Source organism: Chiloscyllium plagiosum, unplaced genomic scaffold (assembly GCF_037043375.1).
Source record: "Chiloscyllium plagiosum isolate Xiang-an unplaced genomic scaffold, Cpla_swu_hap1 HiC_scaffold_13, whole genome shotgun sequence".
NCBI lineage: Eukaryota > Metazoa > Chordata > Chondrichthyes > Orectolobiformes > Hemiscylliidae > Chiloscyllium > Chiloscyllium plagiosum.
In genome coordinates, this window is record NW_028270151.1 from 13,993,004 (window position 1) to 14,011,504 (window position 18,501).

An 18,501-nucleotide genomic window follows, 5' to 3' on the forward strand; every position below is an offset into this window, starting at 1 on the left:
TAGGTGTGGACTTGTTGGGCCTGTTTCCACACTGTAGGGAATCTAATCTAATATTACTCATGGATTCCACTGTGAAGACTGACACAAAGTATTAAGTTCCTCAGCTATTTCCTTATCTCACATTACTAGCCTTCCTATATCAATTTAGAGAGGCCCAATTTCTACTTTTGCCTCCAATTTGATTCTTATGTATTGAAAGAAACTTTTATTATCATTTTTTAATATTACTGGCTAGCTTACCATTATATTTGATCCTCGCCTTCCTTACTTCTCTCTTTGTTATCCTCTTCCTCTGTTTGTTTTTGTAATCTTCCCAGTCTTCTGATTTCCCAGTGCTCTTGGCCACTTTATACAGATTCTTCATTTTTTTAAATGATACATCTCTCCCTTTTCTCTCTCTCTCTTTTTTTCTCCTTTTCTCTCTCTTTTCTCCCTTTTTTCTCTCTCTCTTTTCTCTCTCTCTTCTCCCCTCTTTCTCCCCCTCTTTCTCCCCCTCTCTCCCCCTCTTCTCTCCCCTCTCTCTCTCCCCCTCTCTCTCTCTCCCCCTCTCTCTCTCCCCCTCTCTCTCTCCCCCTCTCTCTCTCCCCCTCTCTCTCTCCCCCTCTCTCTCTCCCCCTCTCTCTCTCCCCCTCTCTCTCTCCCCCTCTCTCTCTCCCCCTCTCTCTCTCCCCCTCTCTCTCTCCCCCTCTCTCTCTCCCCCTCTCTCTCTCCCCCTCTCTCTCTCCCCCTCTCTCTCTCCCCCTCTCTCTCTCCCCCTCTCTCTCTCCCCCTCTCTCTCTCCCCCTCTCTCTCTCCCCCTCTCTCTCTCCCCCTCTCTCTCTCCCCCTCTCTCTCTCCCCCTCTCTCTCCCCCTCTCTCTCCCCCCTCTCTCTCTCCCCCTCTCTCTCTCCCCCTCTCTCTCTTCCCTCTCTCTCTCCCCCTCTCTCTCTTCCCCTCTCTCTCTTCCCTCTCTCTCTTCCCTCTCTCTCTTCCCCTCTCTCTCTTCCCCTCTCTCTCTTCCCCTCTCTCTCTTCCCCTCTCTCTCTCCCCCTCTCTCTCTCCCCCTCTCTCTCTCCCCCTCTCTCTCTCCCCTCTCTCTCTCCCCCTCTCTCTCTCCCCCTCTCTCTCTCCCCCTCTCTCTCTCCCCCTCTCTCTCTCCCCCTCTCTCTCTTCCCTCTCTCTCTTCCCTCTCTCTCTTCCCCTCTCTCTCTTCCCCTCTCTCTCTTCCCCTCTCTCTCTTCCCCTCTCTCTCTTCCCCTCTCTCTCTTCCCCTCTCTCTCTTCCCCTCTCTCTCTCCCCTCTCTCTCTTCCCCTCTCTCTCTTCCCCTCTCTCTCTTCCCCTCTCTCTCTTCCCCTCTCTCTCTTCCCCTCTCTCTCTTCCCCTCTCTCTCTTCCCCTCTCTCTCTTCCCCTCTCTCTCTTCCCCTCTCTCTCTTCCCCTCTCTCTCTCCCTCTCTCTCTTCCCCTCTCTCTCTTCCCTCTCTCTCTTCCCCTCTCTCTCTTCCCCTCTCTCTCTTCCCCTCTCTCTCTTCCCCTCTCTCTCTTCCCCTCTCTCTCTTCCCCTCTCTCTCTTCCCCTCTCTCTCTTCCCCTCTCTCTCTTCCCCCTCCCTCTCTCTCTTCTCCCTCCCTCTCTCTCTTCTCCCTCCCTCTCTCTCTTCTCCCTCCCTCTCTCTCTTCTCCCTCCCTCTCTCTCTTCTCCCTCTCTCTCTCTCTTCTCCCTCTCTCTCTCTCTTCTCCCTCTCTCTCTCTCTTCTCCCTCTCTCTCTCTCTCTCTGTTCTCTCTCTCTCTCTCTCTCTCTCTCTCTGTTCTCTCTCTCTCTCTCTCTCTCTTCTCCCTCTCTCTCTCTCTCTCTCTCTTCTCCCTCTCTCTCTCTCTCTCTCTCTTCTCCCTCTCTCTCTCTCTCTCTCTTCTCCCTCTCTCTCTCTCTCTCTCTCTCTCTCTCTCTCTCTTCTGTCTCCCCCGCACTAATCTTTCTTTTCTTTGGGATGAAACATCTGTACAGTGTCCTCAATTACACCCAGAAACTCCTGCCATTGTAGCTCTACTGTCTTCCCCACTAGGCTCTGCTTCCAGTCGATTTTCGTCAGTTCCTCTCTCGTGCCCCTGTAATTACCTTTTATTTAACTATAACACCATTACATCCGATTTTGCCTTCTCTCTTTCAAACTGCACACTGAACTCTACCATATTATGATCGCTGCCTGCTAGGTGTTCCCTTACTTTAAGATCTCTTATAATTTCTGGCTCATTACATAGCACTAAATCCAGAATAACCTGCTCCATCACAAGCTTTTCCAAAAAGCCATCCTGTAAGCATTCCATGCATTCCCTTTCTTTGGATCCACCAGCAACATTTTTCACCCAATCAATTTGAATATTGAAGTCCCTCATGATTACCATGACCTTGCCTTTTTGACATGCACTATCTATTTCCGTGTACATCTTTCGCCCCTGGTCCTGACCACTGTTGGGAGATCTATACATAACTCCCATTATGGTTTTTTTGCCCTTGTGGTTCCTCAACATCACCCACACAGACTCCACATCATCTGACCCTATGTCATTCAGTGCCATAGATTTAATTTCATTCTTAACTAACAAGGCAACTCCGCCCCTCTGCCCACCTCCCACTCTTTTCAATAAGATGTAAATCCTTGGATGTTTAACTGCCAGTCCTGAACTCCCTGCAACCATGTCTCTGTGATGCCTACCACATCATAATCATTCACGATGATTTGTGCTGTTAATTCATCTACTTTGTTATAAATACTACGAGCAGTCAGGTAAAGCACCTTAATACTAATTTTCTTATCCTCATGATTTCCATCATCTCCAGTAATGTGTCCTCAGTTATCCTTCCTTTTTTGCTTCATTCCTAGCCTGTCTTGAACTTAAACCCTGCACGCATGTTAACCTGCTCCTTATCTTTCTGCTTGACTCCATACTCCCTTTTGCTTTCCGTTTCACGCCCCCAAACTCTCAAGTTTGAAATCCGAGTGACCACCCTGTTTATCCTTTTTTGCCAGAATGTTGGTTCCAGATCGGTTCAGCAGGAGATTGGTACAGATCGCACTGGTTCCAAAACTGACTCCAATGTCCCATGAAATGGAATCCCTCTTTCCTGCACCAATCTCTTAGCCACGTGTTTATTTCCCTAATTTTGTTATCCCTGTGCCAATTAGCCCGTGGCTCAGGCAGTAATCTGGAGATTATGACCCTCGACCTGTTCTTCAATTTTCTTCCTAGTGGTTGATACTCCCCGAATAGGTCCTCCTTCCTAGCCTTGCCTATGTTGTTTGTGCCAACATGGACCACAATAACTGGATCTTCTCCCTTCCACTGCAGTATCTTTTCAAGCCGTTCGGAGATGTCCTGCACCGTGGTACCAGGCAGGCAACACATCATGCAGGATTCCCGATCAGGCTCTCAGAGGATACGATCTGTCCCCCTAATTATAGAATCCTGTATAACAACTAGTCTTTTTTCTCCCCCTTCTTGAATGGCCTTTTGCATCATGGTGCCATGGTCAGCTGGCTCATCCTATCCACAGCCCTTCGCATCCACGCATGGAGCAAAAATCTCATACCTGTTGGACAAGGGCTGAGGCTCCTCCACTCCTGAGCTCAGAATCCCCCTGCCTGCCTCACTTACAGTCACAGTAGTGTTCCTGATCACTAACTGAATTTGAATTATTTAATCTACCGGGTGTGACTGTCTCCTGAAGCAAAGCGTCCAGCTAACTCTTCTCCCTCCCAGATGTGCCACAGTGTTTGAAGCTCAGATTCCAGATCATCAATTCTGATCCAGTGTTCTTCCAGCAACCAACACTTTCTGCAGATGTGGTCACTTCCATTCACAATGGGATCAGCCACCTCCCACATCATATAGCTACAGCAAAAACCTGTCCAGCCATCTCTACTTATTTAATTAATTTATACAAATTTGAGTTAAGTAGTTTCTAGTGTAGCATGTAGCTTTCTGGTCACCCATTAGCACAAACCTGGATATTGTGCAAGTCTTCGGATACATTCCAAGAAGTACTAAACATTTCTGTTGTTGTCAGCGTTTCTGCCCATATGAAAGAAATGACATTGAAGCAGCTGAATATGATTGGACCTTGAGGGACTCCTGCAATGGAGATTTTTTTTTTCCCCCCCACAATCCTTTTGATGTTGCAGGCTGATTGACTGTGACTGTGGCAACGCATTATTGGCAGCTAGGTTCGCCAGACCTTTCAGTTTCCAACTGGGGCCGCTGTATGGAAATAAGAGATTGGAATACTGCCAATTTACCGCCTCAATCGCCACCACATTTCCCAATCCAAATGTTATAGAAACCATGTCTTTAATATCTACCAGTATTTTGGCTAAAATGATAATCAAAATGGCTCATCAACTCTGCACTGACTGTTTCCAAGAGCCATCTGTGAATTTTTCAAAATTCCTGCTCTTTAGATAGATCTTTCTCCTTCAAGCAGAGCATCAGACCCTGCATGCTCTGATTTTCGTATGAGCTATGAAATAATAACACACTGTTGAAATATGAATTTACTAAACCATTTCCTGCTTGTTTTCTTCTATTTTAACGGTAAAACAATGCAACAACATATCAATGCCATCAATAGCTGAGTGTCTTTGCGTCAAATGGCCAAATGATTGTCGAAGAATTTTTCCTAATCTTGATGTTAATGCAGTTAATTTCAAGGTAAAAGTGGAACTGAGCCAATATCAACTGAGCTGAATTTGTTACAATTCTGGTAATATAAATTAAATACACTTGGATATTCCTAACTTTGCCCAAAATAGCTAACATTTAAAAGTCTTCTCAGTGAATAAATACAATTGACAGTTGTGATTAAATATGAGCATATATTGGAACAATTAAATGGTTAATACTACCACTTGCAATACCATAGCATAACAAAGAACAGTAGAGTTAATTCACAGTTGGCTGCTCAGCCTAATGCATGTCCCTCAACCATTCAATTTTAATCAGGATGACCTAACAATAAACTGCAGCATGGCAATAAATAAAACAAAATTTTGCCAACAAAATCGATGTATCTATTAATAAAAACAAAATGTTTCTCACCAGTCATCAGCCCAGATTTCACAATTTCAGTACACTGCAGGTTGAATAGAATTCACCAGAAAGTGGTGAATTCTAAAGTTGTTGGCTAAGCAGTTGGCAATCCCTGTTAAAATGTTGTCCAGCATGACTAAAATAAGATTGAAGTCACCTGATTTTTACTTAAGTTTGCAGTCATTTCTTGTGTGTTAGATATTCCTGTTGGAATATTGCAGGTATTTATTTAATGTATGCTCAGTTTCCATTTGGCTATTTCCTGGGCCATTGGTTTCTTCTACATATTAGGTTTTACTTTTTATGGTACATTTTTCTAATTAGAAAAATAAAATTTGAATTCTGATCTTAATTTTTTTTGACAATCTCACAAAGCTATGGTTCCTTTCAAAGCAACTACCAAAAACAAAACAAAAATCTGAACTTTATTATTATCTGCTCGCAGGTTTTGAGTGCCTGGCTGTCACAATTACATCACAGTCTAAGTCTAGTGTAGTCACCGTGACATCAGACATGGTACTGATACATGTTCACTACCTTGTTGCATCAGGACAAATGGTCACAATGGTTTCAGTTCAGTTCATAAATATCAGTTTATACAATATGCGCTTCCTTTTTTTTCATGCAGCTGTTGTGTCAACCTCTGCTGCCTACATCACTGCTAATGTAACAATGTAATCAACAAACCAATATGATGATCATTGTCGTTATGTGTATTCTAGCAGCATTTCTTGAATTATGCTTTGATGGCCATCATCAGTTACGGTATCGTAACTATCTGCAAACATTCTTTGTTATTGTGTTTCTCCACAGTGGCCACATAGTGATACTACCCGATTTTAGCCTTCCATTGGAGTATTATCTAATTCCATTCCTCATCATAGTGGGAATCTGTTTAATCCTGATTGCTGTTTTTATGGTATGTACTAATTTATACTTAAGTATATGCTCAATGCATTATGACAATGTTGGCATGATTGAGCTGTTTTGAATGTGAACCTTAATGAATAACTTATCTATACCGCATTGGGATTGCTGCCCATTGACAATAATTCAATTGAATCTATACTGATGGCAAAACTATCAACATTTCCAGTTAGACTTAATGTGCTGCATGACCTACTTCATTCTAACGTCTTATAGTCAGTTCTGTGCAGGTTTTAAACTCCTTATTTGTACGTGTTTTGCAATTTTTAATGAAAAATACTTCATGTAAAGAAACTTATTGGGAAGTTGAATATTCAAACACAGTAATTTTACTTGTGTAGCCAAAGACGACATTAAATATGCTGTCATTTGCACCCATTCTTCCTTGCAATATTTAGTACCTCTGGACGGCACGGTGGCACAGTGGTTAGCACTGCTGCCTCACAGCGCCAGAGACCCGGGTTCAATTCCCGCCTCAGGCGACTGACTGTGTGGAGTTTGCACGTTCTCCCCGTGTCTGCGTGGGTTTCCTCTGGGTGCTCCGGTTTCCTCCCACAGTCCAAAGATGTGCAGGTCAGGTGAATTGGCCATGCTAAATTGCCCGTAGTGTTAGGTAAGGGGTAAATGTAGGGGAATGGGTGGGTTGCGCTTCGGCGGGTCGGTGTGGACTTGTTGGGCCGAAGGGCCTGTTTCCACACAGTAAGTAATCTAATCTAATCTAATCTGGACCTCGAAGAAGAAATTGGTTGCCAACTTTCTACTTTACATATGTCGCCAGTATAGTGAGTAATGGTTTAATTTTGCAAGTGAGCTATTCTTGGGGACTACTTGAATGGGAGTCAAGGAATAATAGTTATTATGAAGTTTTGTGCTGTTGCAGGTTCCCTGTAAGAAATTAGTTAAGTATGTGAAAGATGTTTACCTGGGTTTTGAGGTCAGCAGCATCATGACAGCATTCACCGCGGAGCTTGAAAGAAGCTGACCAAGATTTAGAGATTAGATCAGAGGGGTGCTGGAAAAGCACAGCAGGTCAGGCAACATCCGAGGAGCAGGAAAATCGATGTTTTGGGCAAAAGCCCTTCATCAGGAATCCTCCAGGATGGAGAAATAAATGAAGGAGGGGTGGGGGTGGAGCTGGGGAGAAGGTAGCAACTTGTATGCCTCGCTACCTTCTCCCCAGCCTCCCCACACCCCCCCCCCCCCCCCCCCCCCCCCCTCACCTACACCCCCATTTATCTCTCTATCCTGGAGGCTTCCTGTCTCTATTTCTGATGAAGGGCTTTTGCCCGAAACGTCTATTTTCCTGCTTGGATGCTGCCTGACCTGCTGTGCTTTTCCAGCACCACTCTGATCTAAACTCTGGTTTCCAGCATCTGCAGTCTTCACTTTTGCCAAGATCTAGAGATCTCGTGCGGATTTAATCTTTCCTGAAGTTACTTTCATCCTAATGTCGATTTAGAGGTGATCTCTGATGTCCACAGGAAAAGATATCATCAAACAGTTTTGACAACCAGTTCAATTAAAATTCTCAGACAGCAAGACAAAATGTAACAAGCAATGTTTACTTTGTCACTTTACATACAGTGAACTAAAGCTTGGGATCTACTTGTGTGATGAAGGTAAAAGATAAAATATGAAAAACCTTAAATTTAAAACCAGATGAAGAAGTTTGAGACTTAACAAATGATATTAGTCGGAGATTATTTTATTGGCAATGAACTTGGTATGTCATTAAAAACATTCCTGAAGAAGGGCTTATTCCTGAAGAAGGGCTTATGCCCGAAACGTCGATTCTCCTACTCCTTTGATGCTGCCTGACCAGGTGCGCTTTTCCAGCAACACATTTTTCAGCTCTGATCTTCGGCATCTGCAGTCCTCACTTTCTCCTATGTCATTTAAAAACAATTTAACTTCAATCAGCAAAGCATAACATTTTAAGGTTTTTTGGCATCTGAACTGAGATTCGCATTAATGTGTGAATTTTTTTGAATTTCCAGTGACTTCAATAGTGCAAAAGTATCCTACAGTATAGACAGAACATTCAGCCTGTTGTGGCTCTGCTTTTTGTTGGTTCATCCAGTTAGTCTCATCCTACGTAAAATAGTATTGCTATATGCTGTATGTCCACCAGATGGCTCTCACCTCAGTTCTACTTGTTATTTTAATCGATCCTTTCAGACATATTATGACACTCTTCTAGGGCTTCAATCCAGACTTTTGGTGACAGCGATGTTTGTATTTCTGTATGTAAATATTAGAAATTGCTGTCCATTTCACAATTATGACAGTTGGTACAATTTCAGTGTAATTTCAATTGCACAATCCCAGCCATAAAGATTAAGATTCTTAACAGAAAGTTGTTTCAACTGTTTTTGTTCTGAGTTGGTAATTTTGGTTCCAAAACGGAAGAAAAAAAACTTTGCATCTATGTGGGGCATTTTATAATTTAGGGATAATCCAAAGTGCTTATGGCCAATAAGTGATTTTTGATATGACAGCATATTTCCATACACCAAGCTTCCTCCTGCAACCAGCAATGCCCGCATCTATGGTTTGTGTTTACGGAGAGAGTTAGAATTTTTAGAAATCAGATAACTTCAAGCAAAAAGGATATTCTAGATTCGCTAGAAGACACATTGGAGGATGAATGCCTTATCCAAAAATACACATTTGTGTCTCTTGGAATTTTTGTTGAGGATCTAATATTTGTATAACTAAGATTCCATTCTAATCTTAAGATGCAGATAACTGTGATAAACAGATTGATTTTTGTTCTTTTTGTTGATCTGATTTGAACTACTTGATTAGGTTATAATCTGGCGGTCATTCCCATCTACCCATTTATTCAATAAAGAGATGCACTTTTGACCTTCAAATTATTTAAAGTAATTCAGAGCTGGATATGATTACCAAGTAGTATCTTAATTGTGGTATTTAGATTAGTTATTAATCCATATATAATGTGTGTATCTCTGAATAAATTGTAATTACTTTCAAGAATCTAGTATTCCATAACTGACCGACATTAACTCGGTATACAAAAGAAGATTCCTGTGTACTGACAATATTCAATAATCTTAGCTAATTTAAAAAAAAATTAAATCTGTGTTAAGTGTTCATTGGAGCATATACTCTTGGGAGCATAATTTGAGGGGTTGGATCTAGTGTGCCACTTAATGAATTAGTTGTTGGAACAGACCTGAAGCTTGGATACTTTCTCCTTAAACTCAATGTTTTTAATCAAAGAAAATAATTCATCGTGAGTTTTTGAAACTGATATGTAACAAATTATTCTCTATTTCAGCCTTGAATTAATGTTTCAAATGTTAATTGGCTTTCAGGCAAACCTCATTTGCTGCTTCAGTCAAAAACAAATAGTTTTAAAATAAATTTTAAAATTGGTTGAATTTTAAAACTATCTTGGGGAATGTTCCCTTTTGGCTTTATTAAATTTAAGCAATTCGAAATAGTTTTAATGCTCTGCATGAATTAATAGTTATGTCTAATGAAACCATTTGAAAAGATTTTTCACTGATTCAAAATTCTTCTTTAAAGCTATTATTAGCATTTTTTTAAAAAGAAGCTCAAAGAACTGTGGATGCTGGAATATAAAGACAAAAAAACAAATTGCTGGACAATCTCAGCAGGTCTGGAAGCACCTGTGGAGACCCATCAGAGTTAATGTTTTGAGTCCACTGACCTAATTTGGAAGAAGAGTCACTGGATCCGAAACTTTAACAATATGTTTCTGTTAGTGCGACGGGCAAGGCTGGGAGGTGTAGGGAATGCTGGATGACTAGAGGAACTGAGGTTCTAGTCAAAAAGAAAGGAGGAGGCATACATCAGGTATAGACAGCTGGGATCGAATGAATCCCTAGAAAGGTACAGGGAAGAAGTAGGAATATACTTGAGGGAAATCAAAAGGGCAAAATGGGGGCATGAGATAGCTTTGGCTAATTGAGTTAAGGAGGATCCAAAGAGATTCTACAAATACATTAGTGGCAAAAGACTAATTAGGGAAATCAATGTAGCTGTCTGTGTGGAACCACAGGAGATGGATGAGGTACTAAACAAATATTCTGTCAATATTTACTGTGAAGAAGGATACGGAAGCTAACGAACTTGGAGAAATAAATGTCTTGAAAAAAAATCCTATTATAGAAGAGGATGTGCTGGACTCTTTAAAACGCATAAGGATAGATAAATTCCAAGACCTGATCAGGTATTTTTCAAGCTTTGTTGGAAGCTAGAGAAGAGATTGCTGAGCCCTAGCTGAGATATTTGTATCATTAACAGCCACAGATCAGGTGCCAGAAGTCTGGAGGTTGGCTGATGTAGTGCCATTATTTAAGAAAGGCTGTAAGGAAAAGCCAGGAACTCTAAACGGGTGAGCCTTCTGTCAGGGGGTTAGTAAATTGTTGGAAGGAATTCTGAGGGACAGGATTTACGTGCATTTGGAAAGGCAAGGACTGATCATGGATAGCCAACATGGATTTGTGCATGGGAAATTATGTCTCACTAACTTGCTTGAATGTTTTTGAAAAAATGACAAAGAAGATTGATAAAGGCAGAGTGGTAGACGTGGTTGTCTGTATGGATTTCAAAGCATTTGGCAAGGTTCCACATAGTAGAATGGTTTGTAAGGTTGGATCGCATGTGATCCTGAGGAAGCTAGCCAATTGGGTACAAAATTGGCTTGAAATTTGGAGACCAGGGAGTGGTGGAGGATTGTTTTTCAGTCTGGAAGCCTATCACCAGTGGTGTGCCACAAGGATCGGTGCTGGGTTCACTGCTTTTCATCATTTATTTAAATGATTTGGATGTGAACAAAGGAAGTACGGTTAATAAGTTTGCAGATGAAACGAAAATTGGAGGTCCAACGGACAAAGAAGAAGGTAACTTCAGAGTACAATGGGATCTTGATCAGATAGGCCATAGACCAAGGAATGGCAGATGAAGTTTAATTTGGATATTGGAAAGGCAAGTCAGGGCAGAACTTACAGTTAATACAATATTTAAAAGGCACCAGGATCTGTATATGACTAGGAATGGTTTTGAGTGATAGAGGCTAAATGCAGGCAGATAGAGCTAGGTTAAATTGTGATGTCTGCTCCATGCAGATGAGTTGGACCAAAGGATCTATTTCTGTGCTCTATAACTCTATAATTCTGCTTTCTCACCACAAATGCTGCCAGACCTGGGAAGTTTTTCCAGCAATATCTACATTTTGGTTTATTTGTAAAAGCTTACTGAACAGAGTGGTTACAAAAATAATAAGTCAATGAAATTGTGCTCTCAATTAATTTTATTTTCCAAAAGGGGACGACCTCCATATCGTACCCAAAGAATGGAGAACTAACCTATGTTGCTATTTGGCCAATGTGAGTAAGATCAGTAACATTGTCATTGATATCCCCCCCTTGGTTTCCACTTCACAAGAAGAATTTCTTATGGGAAATTCCTGCATCCTCTCATTGTGTACCAAAGCACGTAGACACCCTATGGCATTAGGTTTTCCCTGTGAAGATGACTCAAAGTGTTCAGATATAGCACCTTACTTGTCCCACACCATACTCAACGTTTACTTCCTCAGCAGCAATGCATTATTAAATATGCTTGTAAAAGTCTGAAATATTAAAACTTAACGCATTATTTTAAGTTTTATTTTCAATGTGGCTTTTGTTGGTGCAACTACTTCAAGACGACTAAAATGAATATCCAGACATTATATAAAATATGGTACGGCTGAAAAAAAAAAATATATATAGCATTTCTTGGCTTGGTGAGAGAGCTCTCTTGAGGCATCATGTGCAAAAAATGTACTGAATGTTGAGCTGATCTATGCATGGAACTAATACAGGAGCTATTTACATAGGAGTCAAAGAACAACAGATGACATTGTTAACTCTGCATGGTGTTTGTATTTCTTAAAGAGAGATTTTGTTAATTGAAGGTGCTGCATGAATCTAAGTACTTCAGATCTTGCTCATGACATTTTCACTTCTTCCTATTCTCATCAGTTATAATTGCTGGTTAGAGACAAGCAGGAAGCAGACATTTTGTGTAGAATTTCTCCCTCTTGCAATGTCAAGCAACTCTGCTCCAGTAAATATTGTAATTAAGTCTTGCTTGAAGTCACTGGCCTGGACCTTCTGCTTGATTGCAATCCATCTTACATTTTTCTATCGGCCCTAAGAATCTGAGAAACAACAGCAGAAAACACCAACCGTTGACCTGTTTGATGTCAAGATGAGAAAAGCGGTTTTGTAGAAATGTCTGCGCCCCTCTGTCACTTACCGATTTAATGTAAAATGTGGCAATTGAATTGTACAATACTTAGATTTGTTTGACCAGATAGTTCTAACCTCTCCCTTTCCGATTTCTTTAAAATTGTATGGAAATAAAAAAGACTTCCATTTATGTAGCCTTTCTTGTTATCTGGATGTCCCAAAATATGTTATAGCTAATTAAGTACTTTTGAAGAATACTAATAGTTATAAATGTAGGAAATAAGGCATGCAACTTGCATTAAAAATACATCCACGAACAGCTATAAGCTAATAACCAGGCATTTTGTTTTTAGTGTTGGTTGAAAACGATCATTATTGGCTGGATCTTCCCTTCTGTTGCGAGATATATGCCTGTGAACTCAGCTGATCATCCTCAGAATAATGTGTTCTTGGTTTAATGTTTCATCCAAAAGACCAAATATCCAACAGTGCAGCACTACTTACATAATTACATGGGCTGTCAACCTAGGTTTTATAGTCGTGTCTCTGGCTGAGCCTGAAACCCGTGACCTTTGAATTTTGGTGGTAAAAAGACTTAATGGTAAGATCCAACAGAGTGTTGCTGAACAAAAAGATCTTGGAGTGCAGGTTTGTAGCTTCTTGAAAGTGGAGTCGCAGGTAGATAGGATAGAAGAGGGCATTTGGTATGCTTTCCTTTAATGGTCAGAGTATTGAGTACAAGAGTTGGGAGGTCATGTTGTAGCTGTTCAGGACATTGGTTAGGCCACTTTTGGAAAATGGCATGCAATTCTGGTCTCCTTCCTATCAGAAGAATGTTGTGAAACTTGAAAGGATTCAGCAAAGATTTACAAGGATGTTGCCAGGGTTAGAGGATTTAAGCTAAAGGGAGAAGTTGAATACGCCTGGACTGTTTCCCCCTGGAGCATCAGAGGCTGAGGGCTAACCTTATAGAAGTTTATAAAATCATGAGAGGCATGGATAGGGTAAATAGGCAAAATCTTTTCCCTGGGATTGGGGAGTCCAGAGGAGAGGTTGAATAGGCTAGGGCTGTTTTCCCTGGAGCGTCAGAGGCTGAGGGGGTGATACTATAGAGACTTATAAAATCATGCGGGGCATGGATAGGATAAATAGACAGTCCTTTCCCTGGTTGGGGGAGTCCATAACTAGAGGGCATAGGTTTAGAGTGAGAGGGGAAAGATATACAAGAGACCTAAGGGGCAACCTTTTCACGCAGAGGGTGGTACGTGTGTGGAATGAGCTGCCAGAGGAAGTGGTGGAAGCTGGTACAATTGCAACATTTAAAAGGCATCTGGATGTGTATTCAAATAGGAAGGGTTTGGAGGGATTATGGGCTGGGTGCTGGCATGTGGGACTAGATTGGGTGGGATATTTGGTCAGCATGGACAAGTTGGACCAAAGAGTTTGTTTTCATGCTGTACATCTCTATGACTGTAAGTGCTACCACTTGAGATATAAAGCCCTCTTTGAGGATTAGGTTAGATTTCATTTGTATTATGTGATGGGGTGGTGCAATCAGACAAAGAACATGAGGATGATCACAATTTTTGAATCGCTTTTTTTGCCCTGAATTGAATTTGTCTTCCCATCTGTTAAATCAAGTAGACCAATTGTTTCCATCTTTGGTTATGCCCTCCTTTCGTAATCAACCGGAGCACCGTTACTCCTTGATTTCTCAGGACCTCTCCTTCATAGAATTGTAGAATCCCTACAGTGCAGCAAGGGACCACTAAGCCCAATGAGTTTCCATACACCCTCCAAGGGGCATCCTGCCCAGATCCAACCCCCATATCCTATCCCCATTACCCTGCATTTACTTTGGTAAATTCACCTAACCGGTGTATCATTGGATTGTGGGAAGAAACTGGAATACTGAGAAGAAACCCACAGAGATATGGGGAAAACATGCAAACTCTACACGGCCAGTCACCCAAGGCTGGATTCAAACCTGGGTCCCTGGTGCTGTGAGGCAGCAGTGCTCACCACTGAGCCACCTTAATGGCTTCGATCTATGTATTGTACAACTCATCCATATCTCTGCTACCTGTACTTGATCCAGTAACAGTTGTGTATATCTAATGCTTAATCCTCACTGACTTTTCCTTGCGTACTTTATCTTTGCCCACTTTCTTTTCAAACTTATCTACAACCACATGTCTGTTGCCCTTCCCATTCCCTACTCTGTTTTGCCCCTCTAATATTGAAGAGCAGCATCTTCAATTGTCAAGTTTAATTAGTCTTGCTCTAACACCATCTTGCCTTGCTGCTTGTCTTAAAAATGTGTTGCTGGAAAAGCCCTTATGCTCGAAACGTCGATTCTCCTGTTCCTTTGATGCTGCCTGACCTGCTGCGTTTTTCCAGCAACACATTTTTAAGCTCTGATCTCCAGCATCTGCAGTCCTCACTTTCTCCTCCTTGCTGCTTGTCTTCTCAAGTGCTGCTAGTTTGACATATGATTAGCTTTACTTTGTAAGCCATTGAACATGATTGACATTGAAAATGAAATTGTTACACTGGGAAAGGAGGACTGCATCCTCTACACTTGGGGTTAACTTGTGTTATTGGGACAGAGAAGGAAAGCAGATTTTTTTATTCCAGTCACTGATTCACACTGTATCTGCCTGAGGATTACTTGATTTGAAATGTTGAATACTAAATAGGATGTGTTTCATTCCCTTGCATCTTTCACCTTGAGCACAAAAAATGCTTACTGCTATCCATTCATACTACAGCTTATCACCCGTTGATTAATAAAAGTGTGCTGTCTATGTGAAAACCGGTGTGTCAACATTGGCCATGTTCTGGAGACTTAAGCACTTAATCTAGGCTGACACTTGGAAAGTTGGGCACACAGAAAATCAGCCTATTGGCTAGCATATAACCACTGTTAATTGTCTTAAAAAGCTATGTGATTCACTAATGCCCTTTAGAGAAGGAACTCTTTACTTGGACTGACCGACATGTGACTCAGGAATGTAGTTGATTCTTCACTGCCATTTGGGATGGGCAATAAAAGCCTATCCAGTAACCCTAACACATCTAGCGAATTTTTAAAAAGTATATGTATCTTGCAGCACTATTTCAATAAGAATGGAATTAGTATCATAGAAAACCCTACAGTGTGGACGCAGGCCATTTGGTCCATTGAGTTCACACTGACCCTCCGAAGAGCATCTCAACACCCTACCCTGTAACCCTACATTTCCTATCTACCCTGCACATCGCTGGACACTGGGCAACTTAGCTTGGCCCGTCTACCTGACCTGCACATCTCTGGATCTTTGGACTCTGGCAAGAAACTGGAACACCTGGAGGAAACCCACACAGGCGCAGGGAGAATGTGCAAACTCCACACAGTGATCTGAGGATGGAATCAAACCCGGGTCCCTGGCGCTGTGATGCAACATTGCTAACCATTGAGACATCATGCCTCCCTAATTCCTAACACCAATTGTCTCGGTGTTTATTCCCTGAATTTGCATCAGTGTATCATTAAAAATCTGCTTTCATTGTTGTATGTGGAAATTTGTTTTACATGACTTGACTGCTGTAGCTTTATATAATGAGTACTTCATTTTGCTGTAACATGCTAGAGATGATTTCAAGGTTGTGAAAGATGCGAATGAAATGCACGTAAAAGGCATAATGCTATTTCAAAGAAGAACAAGGGGTTTATCTCCAGTGTTTTAGTCAATATTTATCTCTTTATGAACATCAGAAAGCCACATTGTCACATTGCTGTTTGTGGGAAATTGCTGCCTGCAAATTGGTTGCTGTTTATTCTACATGACAATAGAAACTACACTTCAAAAATAATTAATTGGCTCTAAAATGCTTTGGTATGTTCTGGGGTCATGAAAGGTGGTGCATAAATGTGATGTTTCTTTTTCAAGACTTTTTCTTTGAATGCAAAGCCAATATGAGTTTAGTTGATTAGTCAAGCTGACATAATTTCCCCTTTACAAGAATAAAAGATCTTTCAGCTTGATGTACACATTCTAGGATAAATATTTCAATCTCTTGCTTTCTAGATTTCAAAGTTTATTCAAGACAGACACAGGGCAAGGAGGAACCGGTTGCGTAAAGATCAGCTGAAAAAACTTCCAGTACACAAATTCAAAAAGGGTAAGTGAATCTGTAAGTAGATCTCTTTAAATTTTTAGTCAATAGCAAATTGTGAAGTGCTTTTTGCACAAAATCTATTAGATTGTGAAATTGCTTTTCTATTTTCACATATCTCTGGTTTTCTATTTCAGTATCCTGATGCTGCTTAAGAGGTATTTAACTATATGTTTGAATGAGAGAGTTTGATACTCTGGTTAAGAGTACCCCTATAAATAAAAATGTAACAGCAGTTGTTTGAAAAGAGATTCAAGCGAGTGATTTAAAGAAAGCCTATGTGCATAGTCATTTGTGTTACCTCACATTGTTATCTGTCTTGCAATTAAATATTGAGGACTGCAATGGATGGAGAGAAAGGGAAGTATGAGGATCATAAGGGAGCAGAAGGGCATCCTTTTTGGCTCAGTAGAGGGGAACACAAAAAAATCAAGAGAAGGTAAGATGCTTTGGATTGAATGGGGTGACAGTAGAAGAGATGATGGAAATATATTGAAGTAGGTGGTGGGCAAAAAAATTTAGACTCTTTGAAAGACCACACTGCTTTGAGATCAGGTAGAGGTGAGAAATTTAAGTGAGACCAAAAAAAAATGATTTTGAGGAGTGTAAGGCACTAATAATCTGTATCATTTGGAATGTAAATATTCCATATGTGTATCTTTCATAATTTACATCTTAGCTTCGTATTATCATACAATTGTTTAAATCAAACAGGTTAGCATATAGCACTTTCTGGAAGCTAAATGCTTTATAAATTTATGGTATTCTCTTTATTCTACATCTTAGATGGGGATTTTTTTTGTCTTGATGCTTTACTTTTGGACAACAGGATCTCAAATTTCGAACACCAACTGTATTCTCATTATTGATGCTAAATGTGAATGTGCTTCTTCAATTTGTGATGTCACATGGTTGTTTTATGATGCATGAGAAGTTTTTGTCCCTGTTGGAGCTATTGCATTTATTTGTGATTTCCTGAGGTAGCTGCTATGAAATTGTGATTTTTAACAAAACTATTTATAGAAAGAGGGTGCCACCAACCTTTATTGTCAGTCCATAGTTGCACTTGAGCAGAGATGTGGTGAACAACTGCAGTCCATCTAGTGTTATCTTGGCCTTATGTCCAAGGAAAACATTCTCAACCCCTCCATTCTTTCTTTGTAACAGAAAGGGTCCAGGGATGAGATATTTCTGTTTAATCTTTTCTGCACTCTCTAATGCATTTGCAACCTTCCTGTAGTTTAATGGTTAGGCCTCAGTGCTTCAGCTGAGGTCTAACCACTTCTTTATATAAGTTCATTTTGTGACCTTTCTTTCTTTCCTCTGCCCCAAATTATGGAGTCTAAAATACTGTTTTCTCTACATGTTTTGCCCCGTTTATTGACTTGTGAATATGTACTCCCAGATCTTTAATCTTCACAGTCTTTAGAAGAGTACCCTTTATACTGTCTCTCCAGGTTTTTTTACGAAAATGTATCCCCCCTTTTTTTTCTACATTGAGTTTCATCTGCCACCTATCCACTGGTTCCATCAATGTATCAAACCATCCTTTTGAAGATCTACATGGTCTTCCTTGCAGGTTACAGTTCTCCTGAGTTTTATGTTATCTCCAAATTTTGAAATTAGATTAGATTAGATGATTAGATTACTTAGTGTGGAAACAGGCCCTTCGGCCCAACAAGTCCACACCGACCCGCCAAAGCGCAACCCACCCAGACCTATTCCCCTACATTTACCCCTTCACCTAACACTGGGCAATTCACCTAATCTGCACATTTTGTTTTGGACTGTGGGAGGAAACCGGAGCACGGAGGAAACCCCCACAGACACAGGGAGAATGTGCAAACTCCACAGTCAGTCGCCTGAGGCGGGAATTGAACATGGGTCTCTTGCGCTGTGAGGCAGCAGTGCTAACCACTGTGCCACCGTGCTGCCCACCAAGATTATTCATTGATATCAGGAAAAACAGGGTCCCCAATGCAGACCACTGGGGAACGTCACTACAAGCCCTAGTGTTTCCTAGCCCTCAGGCTATTTTGATCCATGTTGTCCCTGTTCTGTTTGTTCCATGACCCATAACGTTTCTATGTTGTGTCACACTATATTGTATGGCTTATGGAAGTC

At 41.0% G+C, this 18,501-nt stretch overlaps 1 protein-coding gene across 1 annotated transcript in view; it reads left to right on the forward strand.

Moving 5' to 3' along the window:
* The window catches only part of rnf13 (ring finger protein 13), a 264,854-nt gene that overhangs the window by 176,775 nt on the left and 69,578 nt on the right, over window positions 1–18,501 (forward strand). The window contains exons 7-8 of the mRNA XM_087993332.1: window positions 5,876–5,981; window positions 16,290–16,383. Of these exons, the coding sequence (XP_087849458.1) occupies window positions 5,876–5,981; window positions 16,290–16,383 (200 nt within the window). The remainder of the gene's footprint in view (window positions 1–5,875; window positions 5,982–16,289; window positions 16,384–18,501) is intronic.